Source organism: Peromyscus leucopus, chromosome 14 (assembly GCF_004664715.2).
Source record: "Peromyscus leucopus breed LL Stock chromosome 14, UCI_PerLeu_2.1, whole genome shotgun sequence".
In the NCBI taxonomy this organism is placed as follows: Eukaryota; Metazoa; Chordata; class Mammalia; order Rodentia; family Cricetidae; genus Peromyscus; species Peromyscus leucopus.
Genome location: NC_051075.1, coordinates 41,735,914 through 41,755,976, shown reverse-complemented (window position 1 = coordinate 41,755,976; position 20,063 = coordinate 41,735,914). Strand labels below are relative to the sequence as shown.

The 20,063-nt window shown below is 44.6% G+C and overlaps 1 protein-coding gene across 1 annotated transcript; it reads right to left on the bottom strand.

Annotated features, from left to right (window-relative positions):
- Positions 1–293: 293 nt before the first annotated feature.
- Snapc1 (small nuclear RNA activating complex polypeptide 1) lies at positions 294–19,448 on the bottom strand. The gene is made up of 10 exons (XM_028858062.2): positions 19,190–19,448; positions 15,158–15,317; positions 14,853–14,993; positions 13,757–13,861; positions 13,252–13,410; positions 11,562–11,630; positions 10,621–10,683; positions 8,136–8,286; positions 2,125–2,220; positions 294–756 (listed from the first exon to the last, which is right to left on the bottom strand). The coding sequence occupies exons 1-10, from the start codon at positions 19,372–19,374 to the stop codon at positions 722–724; spliced, it is 1,164 nt and encodes a 387-aa protein (XP_028713895.1). The 5' UTR covers positions 19,375–19,448; the 3' UTR covers positions 294–721.
- Between the last annotated feature and the right edge of the window lie 615 nt (positions 19,449–20,063).

The following is a 20,063-nucleotide window of genomic DNA, read 5'->3' as shown; positions in this document are numbered from 1 at the left end:
TACAGCTTACTAATTAGTCTTCCGTGTAGACAAGGACACAGGCGTGCAGGCGACCAACACGAACTTGAAAGCAAACACTAAAGAAGGTAACGAGTGAGGCATGGTGGTGCACTCTACAATCCCATTGGTGGGGAGGCTGAGGTGGAGTGTGGAAGGTTCGAGGCCAGCCTAGCATATACAGCAAGACGCTGTCTAGTAAATAGATAGATAGGAATACATCACCAAAGGAGTGTTAACCTCCTGAGTTATTAGTCAGGTCACTAACCCTGTAATTCCATACATTAAAAGAGAAAGCAAGTGGGACAAATATTTTATTGCACTTAACCACGACACGTAGACTATTAAACAAAAATCACAGCCCAACCCGTTGCTGGATGGCAGGTACGAGTCACTTATATATAAACAGTATTTTAGAAAAATGTTTTTTAAAAATAAAATAGTAAACATTACAGTGGTGCATAATCCACCAATGCACAGTTCTTTCTACTACGTTCTAAATGCAAACTTTATCCCCATTCACACAGACTTTTAACAGAAATATCACATTAAACTTCAGAGTAAACCTCTATTCCAACTCCTGACCTATGTCGGGCTCTCCCATTTCACAGAAATGACCCCGTTCTCAGAAGTTAGTCCTTGCTGGCCAGCCTCCTGCTCAGAACAAAATAAAACCTGTTCTTCTGTCAGAAAGCTCAGATTTAAAACTCCACCAGGCTCCTGGTCAGCGCTTTCTTCTCCTCTTGGGTGCAGTGAACTCTGTGGATACAAGGTTAGGAAGTCCATCAATTCTTTAAACAAACTGACATTTCAATGACAGATTTAAGTAACAATATACAGGTCACCTGGGTAAGTGTTTAACTAGTCTAACCCACCAATGTCCTCACGGCCAAGACCTAAGAGGGAAGCCTTGAGGGAGGTAAATAACAAAGCGCGCGAGCACACACACACACACACACACACACACACACACACACACACACACACAATATAGATTAAATGATTTACAATATTGATATATTACCATATATAATATGCAATTAAATTTTAATATATATTTCAGTGACACAATGTAGCACATTACCTTATTTCTAACTTAAAAAAAAATCTTAGCTCTGACACATGTTACATGAAATTGCAGTTTAGAAACTCCTACCTCGCCGGGTAGGAGTTTGGTGGTGCACACCTTTAATCCCAGCACTGGAGAGGCATGTTACATGAAATTGCAGTTTAGAAACTCCTACCTCGCCGGGTAGGAGTGTGGTGGTGCACACCTTTAATCCCAGCACTGGGGAGGCAGAGCCAGGTGGATCTCTGTGAGTTCGAGGCCAGCCTGGTCTACAGATTGAGATCCAGGACAGGCACCAAAACTACACAGAGAAACCCTGTCTCGAAAAACCAAAAGAACAGAAACTCCTATCTCCAATGGACAGAAGGATTTCAATCTTACTGAGATGCCAGTAAGATAGGAGAGCTCCGTCACTCTAAATCCTATCTCTTAATAATTAAGTTGCTTGAAATTTCCCCAGGGGCATGCCTTCCTTATAATTACCATGAACCCAGGGCTAGCTAACTGAGAATTATCTAGGCAGTGCAAAAAGAAGGTGTAAACTTTGACTCCATCACAATGAAACCTGGAAACATAACAACACATATGTGCTGTGTCTTTCTGGCTCTTACAGCTAATGCGTGACTATCATGCAGATAACGATCATTAAATACAAGACACAGAAACAAGAACATCAGAAAGCTGTGATAAAAAAGAAATATTCCCCATCCATGAAAAACAGAAAGGGGATGCCATGGAAGGCGGAGGATCAAGGGTTAGAAAGAAAAAGAAAACAGATTCCTAAAGAGAAGCTGCCAAGACCAAGACCAAGCAGGGCAGAGGTCTGGGAGCAGCTCCCGAGACAGTGGCAGCGACAGATCCCTAACAGGCGTCCACATGCATGGACTGCATCACTGCTCGCTGTGGAGTGGCATGGTTACCAGTGTAACACTGCCGTGCTCCAGTGAGCCAAAGCAAGGGTCAGAGGAACGGAGTCGCCTGTCACGGGGAAGACTCTAACCCAGCCGCTCACTCTGCAAGCCTAAGACCCTGCACTGATTGATGAGATGCATATCTACCTGCTTCGCTGAAGTCAGTCTCCTCCTCCTCCTCGGCAATTATGGGCATACTCAGGTGTAAAGACTTCTCTTCCTTCCGTTCACTCTGCACATTACCTAGGAATGTTTAGAGATAGAGAAATGATTGTAGATAAAAACAGAATACTAATCTTAGATGTTTCAACACTGAAATTACAACATAATTATGCATTCTAGAATAAAAATCCTTTAAATGTTAATTTGCTAATTAGCTTACCAAGTACCAGGTTTCCTTATGACTTCTTTCTCATCCTTAGCCTTGATTGACCCCTCTCTCCATCTCCCTCAAAGCTTTACTTAAGTATTAAAATATGCCAGCCTGGACTACAGAGTGAGTTCCAGGAAAGGCGCAAAGCTACCTGGGAAAGAAACCCTGTCTGGAAAAAAACCCCCAAAAAAAGTATTAAAAATACGCCGGGCGGTGGTAGCACACGCCTTTAGTCTCAGCACTTGGGAGACAGAGCAGGCAGATCTCGGTGAGTTTGAGGCCAGCCTGGTCTACAGAGCGAGATCCAGGAAAGGCTCCAAAGCTACACAGAGAAACCCTGTGGGGGGGGGGGAGGAAGCATTAAAATATTTGTGTCACTGGGCACAGTGGCACACACCTATAACCTCAGCACTTGGGAGGATGTTCACTTTGAGGCCAGCCTCGGCTACAGTGAGATCCAAACTCAAATAAATAGATGATGGATGGATGGATGGATGGATGGATGGATGGATGGATGGATGAAGGGTGGGTGGACAGATGGACAGACAGACAGACAGATAAATGGAAAAAACTTTAATCCAGGCACTCAAGAAGCTGAAGCAGGAGGATTATAAGTCTGAGGACTAACTAGGCCACATAGCAAGTTCCAGGCCAACTTGAGCTACACGTTGAAACCCTGCATCTACAGAACAAAAAAGCCCTGTGCTTTGTATATAGTATATGATTCTTCTATTAGGCAAAATGGAGAGAATGAGAAGAAACTTAGAGATACCTCATTTGATCTTTATCACACAAACAGGGTGTCTAGAGGGGCTGATCATGTGTTACTTCAACTTCTTTTGGTTTTTTGTTTGTTTGTTTGTTTGTTTGTTTGTTTTTGAGACAGAGTTTCTCTGTGTAGTTTTGCGCCTTTCCTGGAACTTGCTTTGGAGACCAGGCTGGCCTCGAACTCACAGAGATCCACCTGCCTCTCCCTCCCGAGTGCTGGGATTAAAGGCATGCGCCACCACCGCCCAGCTTTACTTCAACTTCATAGTAATTTAAAGTTGAACAGCTTCAGTCTTATTTTTGAACACAGATACCTTTTCTCTTTATTTAAGATTTATTTTATTTTTTATGTATACAGCATTCTGTCTGCATGTACACCTGCAGACCAGTAGAGGGCACCAGACCTCATTACAGATGGTTGTGTGCCATCGTGTGGTTGCTGGAAATTGAACTCAAGACCTCTGGAAGAAGAGCCAGTGCTCTTAGCCGCTGAGCCATCTCTCCAGCCCGACACATTTTCTTTTGCTACACAAGACACATGCTCACATACTTCTTTAGTCATATCAGCCAGTGAATTTCCATTTTCAAAAACACTGGAGTTGGGCTGGGATGTGGCTCAGTCAGTAGAGTTAACTTAGCATGGGATATAGATGTGTTCAATACCCATCACCATAACCCAGGCATGGTGGCCCACATCTATAGTCCCAGCACTAGGGAGGCGGAGGCCGGAGGACCAGAAGTTCAAGGACAGACAGACATCACAGGACTTGAACCTGGCCAGGCAGACTGAACAAGCGTTTCCCCATATGAAATCCTCATTATGCCACCCATACCTCTCCAGCATTTACCCACCAGCATCCTCCACATGCTGAGACCCGGCATACTTATCTCATCCCCCAATCAGCCTCTGTATCCATCTGCATAACTGTCAAGACACCCTCTAGTCCCTACAACCAAGGCCATTATTTACCACTCCTAAACCTGAGCTACCTCAGCAGCCCACTTCGGTCTGTCAACTCAAACCTATTATGTTCCTCCTGGTTTTCAAGGAAACGAGTCATGGCACTCACCTCCGCCTACCAAGTTAAACCTAGGCTGCCGACTCCACTTTTGAGGGCAGGCCATTATCTAACACTCAACATAATTTTCCAGAATTACTAAAAGTTAACACTGTTCACATGTGAACCAAAACAGACCTCACTCTGTACACCGCAGACACTGTCCTTTTCAAGTCATCTCCTCTGTTTTTCTTAGTCTATGGACTTCCTCTAGATTTTTAAAGATTTCTTTGTTTTTATTTTATGTGCATGGGTGTTTTGCCTGCGTGTAAGTCTGTGTACTGTTTGTGTGCCTAATGCCCAGCCCACAAAGAGCAGAAGAGGGGATCGGATCCCCTGGATCTGGAGTTACAGCCAGTTGTGTGTTACCATGTGGATGCTGGGAACTGATTCTGGGTCCCAAAGAACAGCCAGTGACCCTAACCACTGAGCCATCTCCCCAGCCCCACCAGTGTTTTAAAATAAGTACAAAGCACTTCTTAAACACATGCATCATGCTTACACAGTAACAGTAAGATCTTTTTGTGACTGTGAACGTGACATTGAGGCACATGTGTGCCAGTGTACATGTGGAGGTCGGAAGACAACTGTTGAAAACTGGTCCCCTCCTACTACCGTGAGGGTCCAGGAGACTGACCTCAGGCTGTCAGGCTCTCAGCAAGCACCTTTACTCGATGAGCCATCGAGATGGTCTTGATTTTATTGCGAAGGTAATTTGGTGGAGTAAAGGTGGTTTTAAACGATGCTGATACAGTTTTACATCCACAGTCAAAAAACCCCCTCCGGCTGGGCGGTGGTGGCACATGCCTTTAATTCCAGCACTCGGGAGGCAGAGCCAGGTGGATCTTTGTGAGTTCAAGGCTAGCCTGGTCTACAGAGCTAGTCCAGGACAGGCTCCAAAGCTACAGCAGTGAAACCCTGTCTCAAAAAACCAAAAAAAACAAAAACAAAAAAAAAAAAAAAAACCACCCTCCACTCGCACATATAACAAAATGATTAAAATGTGTCACAAACATGATGCTTAAAGTTTCAAAATGTGTAGGAGAAAACACTGAAAAATTGTTCTCAATAAGACTCTATGTGTAACACAAAAAAAGCATGAATCAAAGAAAAAATGATAAATTGCACTTCTTCAAAATTTCAATTCTTAAGCCAATGTGGTAACGTGTGCATACAGTGCCAGCACCTGGGAGGCAGAGGCAGAGCTCTGGCTTAGGGGTTTAAGGCCATCTGAGTGAGCCTGGCTGCATGAGTCCCTAACTTCACAAAAACAAAACAAAACATGACAAACAAAATTTAAAGAATTGTTTTCCCTTGAGACAGAGTCTCACTATGTAGCCCTGTATGTCCTGGAAGTCATAGAGATCCACCTGCCTCTGACTCCATAGCACCAGGATTAAAGGCATGCACTACCATGTCCACTGAAATTCTTATCTTTGTAACACACTGTTATGAGAAAGAGACAGAGACAGAGACAGAGATATCAAGCTACAACCTGGAAAAATATATGCAAATACAATCCTGATTACTGATAAAGATCTCCTATCCAGAATGCATAACTCTCTCAATAGTGACTAACCAATCAATTGGATCAGGAGCTGGAATTACTGGCTGCTCTTCCAGAGTCCAATCCCAGGAATCACATGAAGGATGATGTTAAAGTCTGTGTCTGCTACAAATCCATTAGGTCCCATTTCCATCTAATAGTAATTCACTGTTTCCACCATGAGCAGATACTAGATTTGTCGATAACCTTATTTATGAGAGGTTTCTCCCTTAACGGGTTAATATGAATTACACTGGCTTATTTCTTAAATTACTGGGAGAGGGTCTAATTGCTCATCTTGCTTTCTTCCAATAGGTTGCTGGATTTGATCTCTTTATCTAGCAAGGAATGTCGCTAGTGAAGGGGGCCGGTCTTTAGTTTTCATTTATTGCGGTAACAAGAAGCTAGCAAGTGTTCTCTCTTCTGTTTTCTGAAAGAATTTGTACAGGAACATTACTCCTTTCTCAAGCATCAGTAAGCTGGGTGCCGTGGCACAGGACTGACCCCAGCACACAGAGCACAGAGGGAGGATGACTGAGACTTCAAGGCCTCCTTGAGCTACAGAGCAGGAGCCCGTCTCAAGAGCTGGGGACTAGAGATGTGAGGAGTGAGCACTAGCCGGGGTGCAGAGGCCAATCAGTTCCCAGGAGTGAACAAGTTCAAAGACGTCCAGCAGAGCACCTGCAAGTTTAGTCCTTTAATAGACAAAAGGTTATTCTGGTTTCCTGTCTTGTGTCTTATGAGAACTTTATAATCTGTCACTATTTAACTTACTAGACTAATAAAACTATCACAGATTCTCTTTTATGAACCTTCCAGCGCTAACTTCTGTAGCAGGGTCCCTTACTTTACTAAAACTTTTGCTCTTCATCTTTTTGTCCAGCTAATTCCAGAATACTTTTCACATTTAACATTGGCCACTCACACGGGCACCTTCTCCAATAATGTACAACTTCATGTTCCCGATCTCACCACCTAGCTCTGCAAGGGCAATGTCAGATAAAACGTTCTCCTAATGTATCCTTGCTAATGTTAGGCTCTCCGTCTGTCTGTCTGTCTGTCTGTCTGTAAAAACGAAAGGGATCTCCATTTCTTTTCCCCAGGACAGGGTGGACACGGCTCCGTCTGTGGTGACCTGACCCATCACCTACGCAGAGGTGTGCTTCCACTGGAGTGTGTGTGTTCACTTGTCCCCCCTGTCTGCGGCTCTCACGTGAGACTGTACGCTGCACAGCCGAGCTGTGAGAGAAGCTGCACAGCTGGTGTGTACGGCTCTCTGAACTTCACAGGACATGGATGATCCCAATCTGGAGAATTTTCTAAATCAAGGATTGACATTAGAGATTATCAAATATCTTCCTTGATAATTATTATAATATATATCTTCCCCTTTAGCCTAATATAAGACAAATTATATTAACAGATTCCAATTAACTGCATCATGATTGCATCCTAGAACAACTGGATTCAGGAAGGGCTTTTGGTTTGGGGACCTGTTTTGTATTTTAGGATTTATTTTACAAGCTCGAGTTTGTCGTAACAGTTGTCTTCACTGCGCCTGCCAGCTTCGGAGCAGCAAGCTTTCTTTCAAAAGCTTTCATGTCTTGGCTACCCTTAGCAGCCTGGGCTTCTCCCTCCGAATTCTTACTGCACGCTAAGCAACTATCACAGCACAGAACCGTATCCGACAGACACTGGAGCTATTGAACTCTGACTCTCCTGCACGGCCTCGACACAGGAGAAACAAAACATGTTCACAGGCTGTAAATGACTTTCACAAACTCCTGTCTGAGGTAGCCAGGAGTGTGTCTGGTACAATTATGAAGTATCTGTAATGTGTCTACTGTGCTTTCTGCCATTAACACATCCCAACCTTAGCTGTGCTGAGTATACAGCATTTATTCGATTTTTTAAAAATCAAATCCCTCAAATCGATGGTCATTTAAGCATCAAAAAAAAAAAAGGTCATTTTGCAGATACTCTTTTTACAAAGAAAAAACAGGGATAGCTTAATGAATTTAACTGGAGATAAAGTTTATGAACTGCATTACTTATTGACTTTTCTAGATGTAATTTAATTCACACATCATTACTAATAGAGTTACACTGAGTAATAAGTTTGATATAATCTCTAGGGTCTCTTTCAGGAACAAGAGTCCAAGAAGCTATGAAATAGGTTCATTTTTAATATTAAATCCACAATGTTCCCACACAAATCTTTTTTTTTTTTTTTTTCTGAGACAGGATCTTACTACGTAGCTCAAGCTGGCCTTAAACTGGCAATCCTCCTGCCTCAGTCTCCTGGATGCTGGTATTACAGATGTCTGCCCACCACTCCCAGCTCTCATCCATCCTAGAAGTAAGGACCTACTCAGCCTTGCCCAGCCTTAGCAAAGCTGTTAATGCGAAGTACCTCTGCCTCTGGAAGCCCTCTTCCTTCCTGCCGGTTCTGCTGTCTCTCTGGTTCTTTTCTTCTTAGCTGCTTTGCCTGGCCCTTGTCCAGATCCAGAATCAGAGTCAGAGGAGTCAAGCTTGGCTTGGCGATGCCTCCTGGACTTGGACGCCTTATTAAGAGAAATGCAGTTACTCGCGATGAATAACAAAATGAACCCAAGGACAGACCACAAAGGTGAGGGAGGCAGAAACAGGTGTCATCACGTCCTTTACCATTACCAGGCTTGTGCTACACACTTTGTATGGAGACACAGACTTTCACCTTTGTAACCAATCCCTGCAGCCACGTCACCGACAGCTCACCCTGGGCTAGGATGCAGTTGCTCTTCTCTAGAACGGCTAGCCAATGAAGCTGAGAAGAGTCAGGTCTGACTCAGAGTAAGGTACCTCCCACTGTGTGCCCAGCTCCGGGTATGTGGCCCAGACTGGTCGGGATAGGTTTCCCAAACCCACCACACTGTGACTTGTTCACTGTGTTTTAGAACGGTAACTACCAAAAAGGAAGCACCAGCTTTGAACCCAAAGCCAGGAGCACGAACGCCACGGAAAAGAAAGGCAGGAGAAGTGAGGAAGGAAGTTCCGGTCCTAACGGTCTCTAAGACCAGCAAGCCTAGGGTTTGCTTGTTGCTGTTTTGAGGCAGGGTCCCTCTACATAGCCCTGGCTATATAAACTATATCAACCAGTCTGGCCTTGAACTCACGGAGATACGCCTTATTAGTGAGTCTTCAAAAGCTATTATATAAGACACCAGGTGCACCTCAAGAGGGAAAAAAACTACAGTTGTGCAATGATGCACTTGGAACAACTTGTGGGGTATGATGTAATTGATTTTCACAATTATCTGAGGTCTTAAGATATACACAAGACATCATCTGACAGCAAATCCTCTCCATACATAAAGGGAATTCGGGTTAAAAAGAAGTGAATGTAATCCATTTGTCTTCCTTGGTGTATTTTCAATGTCTTATACTCACTTTACTGTGATGGTGTGTAGCAACTGTATAACACCTAACCAATAGGAGTCATCCTAAACATTATTACTTTCTATTCCTACAGTTAGGAAATGAGTTTGCTTTCCCATGAAATAGTCACACACACACACACACACACACACACACACACACACACACACACTCCAAGAAAAACATAGAATTAAGAATGAATTTATCAGTACTTACTTCCTCCTCCAACTTGAGTAAAATAATGAAATAAAAGCACAGAAAACCACAGAACAGACACATGGAGGAAACAACCCGATTACAGCCGAGTAAAGCGACAGCTGACTTCACGAGGAGGGTAGGAGGGTAGAAATGAAACGGCCGCACAGGAGAACTATGACAAAACCGCCCACCCCACGAGGACTGCACCCAAACCACAGAGAGCCGGTGAGCACCTACATGGGGAACCCTGTCCTGCTCCCCAGCCCCAAAGCTGAGCAACGGACCACCTCCCTAGTACGACAGGAGCCCGTTCTCCGGGAAGACAAACCAGAGAGAGATTTAGGATTTTAATAATTAATTAATAAATAAACAAGTAGATGGAGGCACGGAAGCAAAGATGGCAGTGGAGGGGACAGCAGAAGGTGGCCCGAGCGTGGACTCCGGGCCTCCCGACTGACCCAGAGGACGCTCCGGGAACACCGGCAGCCAGGCTGGCTTCCCACCCTCTTCTCACGGGAATGGGAATGGAAGCTTCCTCTTTAGTAAAAATGAACAGACCCAAGAAAAAGAAATGAAGGCTTTAACATTTAAAATCTGCATTATCTGTTAGTCACTCCACATAAAGAGACATCTGAGGAGCTCTGATCTTCTGGAACAAAGCCAAGAGAATGAAAAACAGAAACCAAAATAAACAGAAAAACAGATTCAAAGGAAATGGGAAGAAACATCAAAAACTGTGATTAAATTAATATCCTCAATGACAGACATTCTCAGTAAAGAAAAAAATATCAGCACACATACTAAAAAAAAAACAAACAACAACAAAAAACAATGGCCAAGAAGCTAACATTTAAGAAACACCCTAATAGAAACAGACTGAAAATAGCAAAGAAAAAACAAGATGGGTAAAGAAAAAAAATACGATAAAAAAATAATGACTAAAAAAAAAAATTCTTCCGGCACAAAGGTCCCAGACTGAAACAATGGCCACCTAAATGCCAACAATCAATAAAAACCACACTCCATTCCTCCTGGATCCGAGTCCAGAAGGTGGAAGAGGATGGAGAACACGGCTTCAACACTCTAGGCGAAGAGCAAAAGGAAGAGCCAGAGAAGCCACACAGTGCCTCTTCTCAGGTCAGGCGCATGGGACACCAGGCAATGGGCAGGGCGCTGCTGGGTGACTGACTCTTCAACTGTGTGTGTGGATTACGTGGATGAACACTAATCTGCCATTTAGGAGAGAGCGGACGGTACGCTGGCTTACTAAACACGGAACTTACCTGAGCAACAGCTGAAAAGGCTTTTGCTTTTATTTTTGCTAAAGACTCGGCTCTTTCACATCTCTGGAAGGAAAACAAACAAGGAAAACCAAGTTCAAACATAACATTAGGGAAATTACGAAAATCCGAGGACCTACAGTCAGGATTAAGATCTGAGACAAAGATCAAATAAAAGAAACCAACATGTTTAGACACGCATGATACAAAAATCACACATGACACCTCTGCCTGCCGGCACAGCAAGCGGCATTAATGCCATCCTCACAGCTGTGGGCCATCTCCATCCAGATTCATGAAGGGGATAGGGACAAAGCCTTGGGGATTAGCAGAGCTCTTGACTGCCATTCCCTCATCTGCCTGTGCCTAAAGATGGCTCCACAAGACAGATGAAACACTGAACGTGAGAAGATGCGGAGAGCATCCAAGCGTCACAGGGTTGAAAGGCTGACAAGCAAGAAGCTATCACACAAGCCTTACCCTGCCCCTGAGAATTAAAAAGAGTACCTACCATCATCCTGCCCCATCTGCTCAAAACTGCTACCACCTCACTCCCGCCCTGCACTCAGAATGCCCTGCTCAGTTCAAGTGAAGAACAGACCTGACTCCTGACCTGCACTCAGAATGCCCTGCTCAGTTCAGGTGAAGAACAGACCTGACTCCTGACCTGCACTCAGAATGCCCTGCTCAGTTCAGGTGAAGAACAGACCTGACTCCTGACCTGCACTCAGAATGCCCTGCTCAGTTCAGGTGAAGAACAGACCTGAGTCCTGCCCTGCACTCAGAGTGCCCTGCTCAGTTCAGGTGAAGAACAGACTGGCTACCATGGAACACAGAGCGGAATTTCCCCGTGTTTACGTAATACGAGTCAAGGGTCCTAACACTTACAAAGCAGAACCAGTCATGCATAAAAGGGAAAGATGCTGCCTTTTAAGAGTGCTGACCTCTGGTTCCTGGGAAGTGCCTTCGCTATCTTCTTCTCCTTCTTTAAGTTTTGGTTTTAAGGACGGATTCTGAAAGAACAAAAATGTTATTTGTGGATGTTAATGTATACACATCTATAATTCCATTGATTTCAGACAATTAGTGGATCACAGTTTTAACAGTTACTTTTAACTACTGAAAAAATCAGAAGGCCGCTTCATATTACTGCAGCATGGGTCACCATCTGTCTTACTGCTGTGACCATAGCCAAAAGCAACTTGGGGAGGAAAGGGTTTATTTCACCTTACAGCTTACAGGCCATCATGGAAGGAGGTCAGAGCAAGGACTCAGGAGGCACCCAGAGACAGAACTGAAGCAGAAGCCATGGAGGAACTCTGCTTACTGGCTTGTTCCCCACAACAGCCCAGACTTCTTTATACCACCCAGGACCTCCTGTCAGGGGCAGCACCACCCACACCAGTCAGTTATCAAAAAACGTCCCAGAGACTTGCCTACAGGCCAGTCTAATAGAAGCATTGACATCATCGATGCTCTCTCTCTCTCTTTTTCAAATGACTCTAACCTTTGTCAAGCTAACAGAAAACTAACCAGCACAATGTCTAACATTAAGATCACCAAGTTCGCCGGGCAGTGGTGGCGCACGCCTTTAGTCCCAGCACTGGGGAGGCAGAGGCAGAGGCAGGTGGATCTCTGTGAGTTCGAGGCCAGCCTGGGCTACAGAGTGAGATCCAGGACAGGCTCCAAAGCTACAGAAAAACCCTGTCTCAAAAAAAAAAAAAAAACAAAAAACAAAAAAAAAGATCACGAAACTCCCCGCTAGATTGATGGCTTAGTGGGAAAAGACATTGGCTGTCAAATCCGATGACCTGAGTTCAGTCCCTGGAACCCATGTGCAAGAAGGAGAAAACCACCTCCCACTTGCTGTCCTCCGACTTCCACAAGCACTCAATGTGCATGCACACACACACACACACACACACACACACACACACACAAGTAAGTGTAAAAACATTTTTAAAGAACCACAAAGTTTCAAAATAGATCTAGCCTGGCCTACACAGTGAGTTCCAGGACTAAACAGAACTTCTTCCCTCAAAAAAAAAAAAAAAAAAAAAAAAAAAAAAAAGTGTGCATGCATGCATGCATGTGTAAAAACAAATAAAAAAAGAAAGCTATTAGAAAAATCAATGGCTCAGCCACACCAGAGACAATGCTGAAGACAGAGAGAAGAGCCTCCACTGGGGTGCAGTATCCCCCTACTACACAGCCAGTAGACACAGGGGAACCAGACTCCATGGTTTATAAGAGCATGTAGAAAAAAAAAAAAGAGCATGTAGTTTTCCAAAATTTTATATGCAGTCCACTAATATTTACATGTTGGAAATGAATTCAAAATTTTACAACAATGTTGGAATTAATATTGCACTAAATAAAATAAATCTATATGCTGGGTTCGGTCTAAAAACAGTTCAACAAAACAAGATTTACTCTCCCCCCACCCCCATTTGTAACCCTGAATAATGTCACACCACATGCTTACTAAGTGACAGAGCCCTGACTGGAAGGGTAAAGCGCTCTAAATCTCCCTCGGGCAATGCAGCCACTATGCCAGGCTGCCTCTCCAAGGTACTGCCCACATTTAATCACTGCACACAATGCAGGGGTCGGGCAGCAACAGCAAGGAATTACCTTCCGGTCTGTGTGCCACTGCTGATGCTCCAAAACGATGTTCTTAATGTTGTCAAAGAAATCATCCTTTACCAGGCTGAGGGCCCTGTCTGGCATGCACTTATCAGCTGAAATAGCATGCTTCATATTTTGATAATGATCGTGAACATTCAGCATTTCCTGAAAGGGAAAAGAGGATCCCTTTGTTTGCTGTATGTATATTGGGTTGAGACAGATATATGTTTTGTTTTATCTTAAGAGACACAGTCTTGCTATGTAGCCCAGGCTAGTGTTGTAATTGTAGGCACGTACCACCACACTTGGTCCTTTATTTCCATCTTTGATGACAATATTAAAGGCAAACTATTTCAAAATATAATTGCTTTCCAAAGTGACTATGAGTTGACAAGATCTGTGCTAACATCACTACAGAAACTGTCAATATCCAGTAATGAAGTTACAACCTCAGCACACAACTGTCAATAAACCCACTTTCCCCAGCTTCAACCGTGTGAGAACAGCGCACCTCTAACACATCAGAAGTGATAAGTTTCATTACACGGTCATTTGGGTCCTTAAACTTCTGGGTCACTTCAGTCTGTTGAATTTTCTTCTTCATTCTGCAGGAAAGCTAAACACAAAGAATGTCTTTTAAAACGAACATCCTGGGAGGCTGGGGAGATAGCTCCGAGAGCAAAGGCACTTGCTGAGCAAGCCTGGTCACCTGAGTAGATCCCAGGACTCCCCCTCAAGGCTGAAGGACAGAGCCAACACCACAGAGCTGTCCTATTTATTACCTACAGACAGGCACAGTGGCATGTGTGCCATGGAACACGTATCACCTACTACACCATGTTCACACATGCACAACGATAAAGCTTTTCAAAACTGAACATCTTTTAAAGGATATTTTCCAGCGCTTGAACATAAGCTAGGAGTAAATTCACACGAGCAGAAGAGCAGCCCTACAAGTACACTGGTTAGCTATCCATTTGCAGAGCCTGTTAGGTATTTCTAAGTATCGGACGCCACACCGAATGCTACAGCCCGCCCAGCTTTGAAAAGTCACGTGACTTGCCAGGAGCGTGCCTGCTCTTCCAATCTAGTGCCTCAATTGTTACAAAACTGGAAAAACAGTGGATTATTTTAGAAATTTCCAGTTTTTACCGACTGAGGTTTAAATTCCTGGGTCAAGCCCTCTTGACACTCCAGTGTACAAAGGCACACTTGACATGTTTCTACACAAATGGAGAGAGACAAGAGAGGCAGCTCAGTGGCTGATAAAGTCCTAGCATGCATGTGGTTTAGGACTGAACCTCAGCTCTGGAGAGAGAGAACACAGATAGACACCAGATCTCTTCCCACTCCCAACAATTCATGTGTGGCATCCACAAATACCCTGACTCAAGAGCAGAGGCTCTATTCTGTCTGCAGAGAAAACAAAACAATCAGAAAACATGTTTCACATTTTAAGAAGGGCTACAGTTTTGATCACCACTAAAAGACTTCACATTCCCAGGAGAACGAAGCAGGCCATGGACAACGAAATGTAGCAGCTTGTTTTGAAAATGCGTGGGGTTGGGGTTGTTTGGTTTGGTTGGTTCTGTTTTGAGGAAACCCACCAGCTTGGGCATTGCTGTGAAGTAGAAGGCTCTGTCTAGCCGGAGCTTCCTGAAAACAAAGGCTGCGTCGAAATGCTGCGCGTTGACCAACTCCCGCTGAAACCTGATCACTTCATCCCAGTCCTTCAGGGCAACTCGGATCTACAGCCAGGAAGAGAAAAACAAGCCACTGTGTGACACGGACTTGATCCTTGTTCATGACCGGAAACGCAAACACTGGTATTTCCGCCTAAGTCCTTTATTATTTTGAAAATACAGTGCCTGGCTCATGTTTCTACTGGGGGAAACTAATTCACCAACCTTACCTTTTGTTTTGGCTGGCACAGCTGCGTGTTATACAACCCGTACAGTAGATACAGAGCGCCAACTCTGATCTGGAAGGTGTATGGAGGCAAAAAATAGCGCCAGGCCAGAGCTAAGGCCTCTTTTGTAAACATGTTCTTTTTTAAGTTCCTCATTTTGCCACTGTAAAACAAAAAGGAAACATGCCCACTGTTACATAAACATGAACAAAAGTTAACTGCTGGGAACTAGATGGAGAACCCACCCCTGACCCTCTTGTGATTCAAGTCTGCTGGCAAATTCCACACCTAGATTCATCCTCCAAGTTTCTCTCTCTCCCATCCCCTCCTGCCTAGCTATTGGCCTCTCGGCTTTTTATTAACACCAATCACAGCAACACATCTTCACACAGTGTACAAATATTCCAAAACAGAAGGCTTACGTGTTAAGAGAAACGACCCAACATAACCCATCCTCCCATTCACCAGAACAGAAAAGACACTGTGACGTTCCTCTTAAAAATGAAGAAAAGTGGGGCCGTGGCATCGCACGCCTTTAATCCCAGCACTTGGGAGGCAGAGCCAAGCGGATCTCTGTGAGTTCGAGGCCAGCCTGGTCTACAGAGAGAGATCCAGAACACAGAATCCCTGTCTTGAAAAGACAAAAATAAAAAAATGAAAAAACAATGAACACATTATGTTAGTATTCTATGACAGACCTTAAGTTGGTAGATTAAAAATGTTCTCCATTTTTTAAAAGCCAGACCCAGTAGCACAGTCCTGAAATCCCAGAGATTGGAAAATGGAAGCAGAAGGATCAAAAGGTTTGAGGTCATCCTTGACTACATACTGAGGTCACGGCCAGTCTGGGCTACAAGAGACCCAGTGTCAAACAAAACAAGAGGCTGGGAGTGGTGGCCCGGACTGTAATTCCAGCACTCAGAAGACAAGAGGTCAGACGGCCATCAATGCAAGGCCATAGCCAGATCCCATTTTGAAAAAACAAAGTCATCTTTAAATATCAACTCAGCTAAAATGCCTTAAAACATGCGAGCAACTGGCATTCACATAACTATAAATATATTGCATTTGTCACTTAATAACAGCAAACTAAAAAAATGATAAAGACCTGACCCTTTGCTGGTGTAATCTATTACATCTCACTACAAGTGGGGGAGGAGACCACTTTGACTCTCAAACAATAAATATAAGTACAGGAAAAGAACATGAAATGTGTACCACAGTATTGAGACCAAAATAACTCCTAAAGAAAATCCAGCCAGGTGTCGTGGCACATTCCTTTAATCCCAGCACTCAGGAGGCAGAGGCAGGTGGATCTCTGTTTGAGGCCAGCCTGGGCTACAGAGTGAGATCCATGACAGTCAGGGCTGCAGAGAAAGACGCTGTGTCCAAAAAAAAAAAAGGAAAAGAAAGAAAATCAAGTCCACCCCGCCTCTAGTAACCTAGAAAAACTCCCTTAGTATGTCACCCCCTCCCCGTATGGATTTTACAAACAGAAAAGACAAGAAAATAGAAAACAGGGCAGGAGAGATGGCTCAGAGGTTAAGAGCACTGACTTCTCTTCCAGAGGTCCTGAGTTCAATGCCCAGCACCCACATGGTGGCTCACAACCATCTGTAATGAGATCTGGTGCCCTCTTCTGACCTGCAGGAATATATGGGGACAGAATACTATATATATAATAAATAAATCTTTTTTTTTTAAAAAAAAAAAAAAAAAAGAAAGAAAATAGAAAACAGGGTGGGCAAGGTGGTGCACACTTATTTTTTGGCTTTTTCAGGTAGGGTTTCTGTGTTGCCCTGGCTGTTCTGGAACTTGCTTTGTAGATCAAGCTGGCCTTGGACTCACAGAGATCTGCCTGCTTCTGCCTTCCAAATTAATCTCTCTGGGATTAAAGGCGTGTGCCACCACTGCAAGGCTTAAATAATTGGGGTCCATGAGCACCCTCATTCATGTGGCCTGCTGTCATTTTTCTTTAAAGATTTACTTATTTTTATGTGCACTGATGTTTTGCCTGCATGGATGTCAGTGTGAGGGTGTTGGATCCCCTGAAACTGGAGTTATAGACAGCTGTAAGCTGCCATGTGCTAGGAATTGAACTTGGGTCCTCTAGGAAGAGCAGCCTGTGCTCTAACTGCTGAGCCATCTCTCCAGTCTAGTGGTGCACACCTTTAGTCCCATTAGAGGCCAGCCTCATCTACACAGTACATTCCAGGCCAGCCAGGACTACACAATAATAGTAATATTGTCAATGATAATAATAATAATAATAATAAATTAAAAAGGAACAGGATGACATAGATTTAGATATTTTTAAAATGAGGTCTCACTTTACAGCCCAGGCTGATCTCAAACTTGCAATCTTCCTGATCACTCTAATTATAAGCCTATGTCACCACACTTGGTGAAATTAACTTCCTTAAAGCTTAGAGCTTCAATTTTCTAGCCAGATGGTGGTGGTGGTGCACATCTTTAATCCCAACACTTGGGACACAGAGGCAGGCAGATCCCTGTGAGTTCAAGGCCAGCCTGGTCTACAGAGCATGTTCCAGGACAGCTAAGGCCATATAGAGAAACCCTGTCTGGAGAAACCTAAAAATAAATAAAAGCTTCAATTTTCTAACCTCTAAAATATAGACATTATTGCTGCTTTTCGGAGTTCTGTGATAAGCATATTAAACAGTGAATGCATTACAGTTAGCTATGTAAAAGATCAGTTGTACAATAAATAGTTTTTGTTGTTTGTTTTTTTTGAGGCAGTATCTCCTGTAGCCTGCCTGGTCTGGAATTCTTTTTGTAGTTAAGGACAGCATTGAACTCCGGATTCTCCTGCCTCTGCCTCCCCCAATTCTGGGCTTAGAGGGACGCAGCACCATGACCAGCTAATATGTTCATCCTTCATCCCTGTAATTTACAAACTACATAATAATTAGTTTACATCAACAGAGTTGATTTTTATTTTTTCTCTTTTACTCAGCAAAAGTTCTAATAAAGTCCCATTCAATCATTCAGCCCTTTCAATCACCTATATGCTATACTAATTAATACAAACACTACATTCAAACCTGGGCCTGGTGGTGAATGCCTGTAACCCCAGCCCTTGGAAGGAAGAGGAAGGCAGATCTCAAGGCCAGTCTGGTCTTGTTGGCAAATTCAGGCCAGCCATGGCTACACAATGAGACCATGTCTCAAAAACAAAAAGAAGAAGAAATACCACATGTATTGAGTCACCGTTCCACAGAGTTTGGTCTAAGGGGGAAATTTAAAAAAGCAGGGATAACGCTGAACATTAATTTCGAACATGGAACACACCAAATATATCGGTTCATTTAATCCTCACATTACTGTGAAGTATACTATCTGCCTCTATTTCACAGACAAAATAGCTTGCCCCAAACCTCGGTGGGGGAGGGTTGGGGAGCTGAATTCAAATTCTAATACTCGGGACCCATCCCTGTGCTCTTCACCATTATCCAATAAGGCATCTTCAACTATGCAATATGAGGTGAGATATGCACGCGGTGCTGGGAGGTAGAGAGAACAGGAACCTCTCACTTAGTCCAGAAGGGCAAAAGACTTCCCAAAGAACTGTCATTTTGGGTTTAAATATGACTGAAGAAGTGGACAAAGCAAGAGAGGGAGGAAACTCCCAGGCTAGGAAGTGCCCATGGAGGACCAAAGTTAAGCTGGGACAAGAAAGTGAGAATGAGTCTGGGGACAGAGGCAAAGGCGGCCACAGGGCTGAATTTGGGCTTCGTCCACCTAAAGGCGCTAAACAGAGGCTCAAATCTGCACTTCCAACTTTGGTTGTTGCATGCTAAAAGAATTCATTCGTGGAGGACCCTGTCTCGGTGTGGTTTGCTTTGTTTCTAACCGTGGATTCATTCGGGGCGAACAAGACTGGCAGAGGTCGAAAGGCAGACGTCTGGGTGCGGATGGAGGCGGTGGAGAGGCACAGGGGCGAGCCAGGGACATCGCCCAGGCGGAGGCCGGGGACTCGGGCTGCGTTCCCGCAGGGCAGCGTGGCACACCCACCAGAAGATGGTCGCGAACTTCATGCTGCGCCAGAGCTCCGCGAAGTCCTCGAAGCGCACGCTGTCCATCTCTTGGAAGCGGCTGAGCAGCGTCTCGCAGTCGGTCTGCAAGCCCGGCGGGGCCCCCACGCCTGCCAGAGTTCCCGCGCCCACGGGACGGGTGGCGGCGCCCGTAGGGGTCCCCATGCTCCCTCCGGGATGCCAAGCTGCGGCTGTCAGGAACCAGGTCCCGAGGCCCCGCCCCAGCGGCGTCACGCACGCGCGCTCCGTGACGTATGATCCGCGACCTCGGCCCCGCCTCCATCCGGGCCTTCCCTATCTCCTTACCGCGCGTGCGTGAGTCCCCGTCGCTCTTTGTTGACGTCGGCCTCGACGTGTGAGCCGGGGATCAGTTTTTTTTTAAATTTCAACCAAGGACCCGGGCGGTGGTGGTGCATGCCTTTCATTTCAGCACTCCGGAGACAGAGGCAGGAGGATTTCTGTGATTTACAGGCCTGCCTGGTGTCTGTAGCGAGTTCCAGGACTACACAAAAAGACCCCGTCTCAAAATACATTTATTTAATGTTAAATAACGTGCCCGCTAGCTCAATCGGAGAACATGAAGACTTTTGATTTCAACGAACAGTGAGCCCCTAAAAAGATCTGAGGTCTTCATCGCCACCTGGCTTTTATAATGTGGCCTTACCCTGGCTGCCTGTCTTCTTTACAGTGACCCTACAGTGACCAGACAACCACCCCAACCTCCCTTCACGTGGGAAGAGGATCCAAAGGGAACTTATCAGGGTTTCTCTGTGTAGCTTTGCGCCTTTCCTGGAACTTGCTCTGTAGCCCAGGCTGGCCTCGAACTCACAGAGATCCACCTGCCTCTGCCTCCT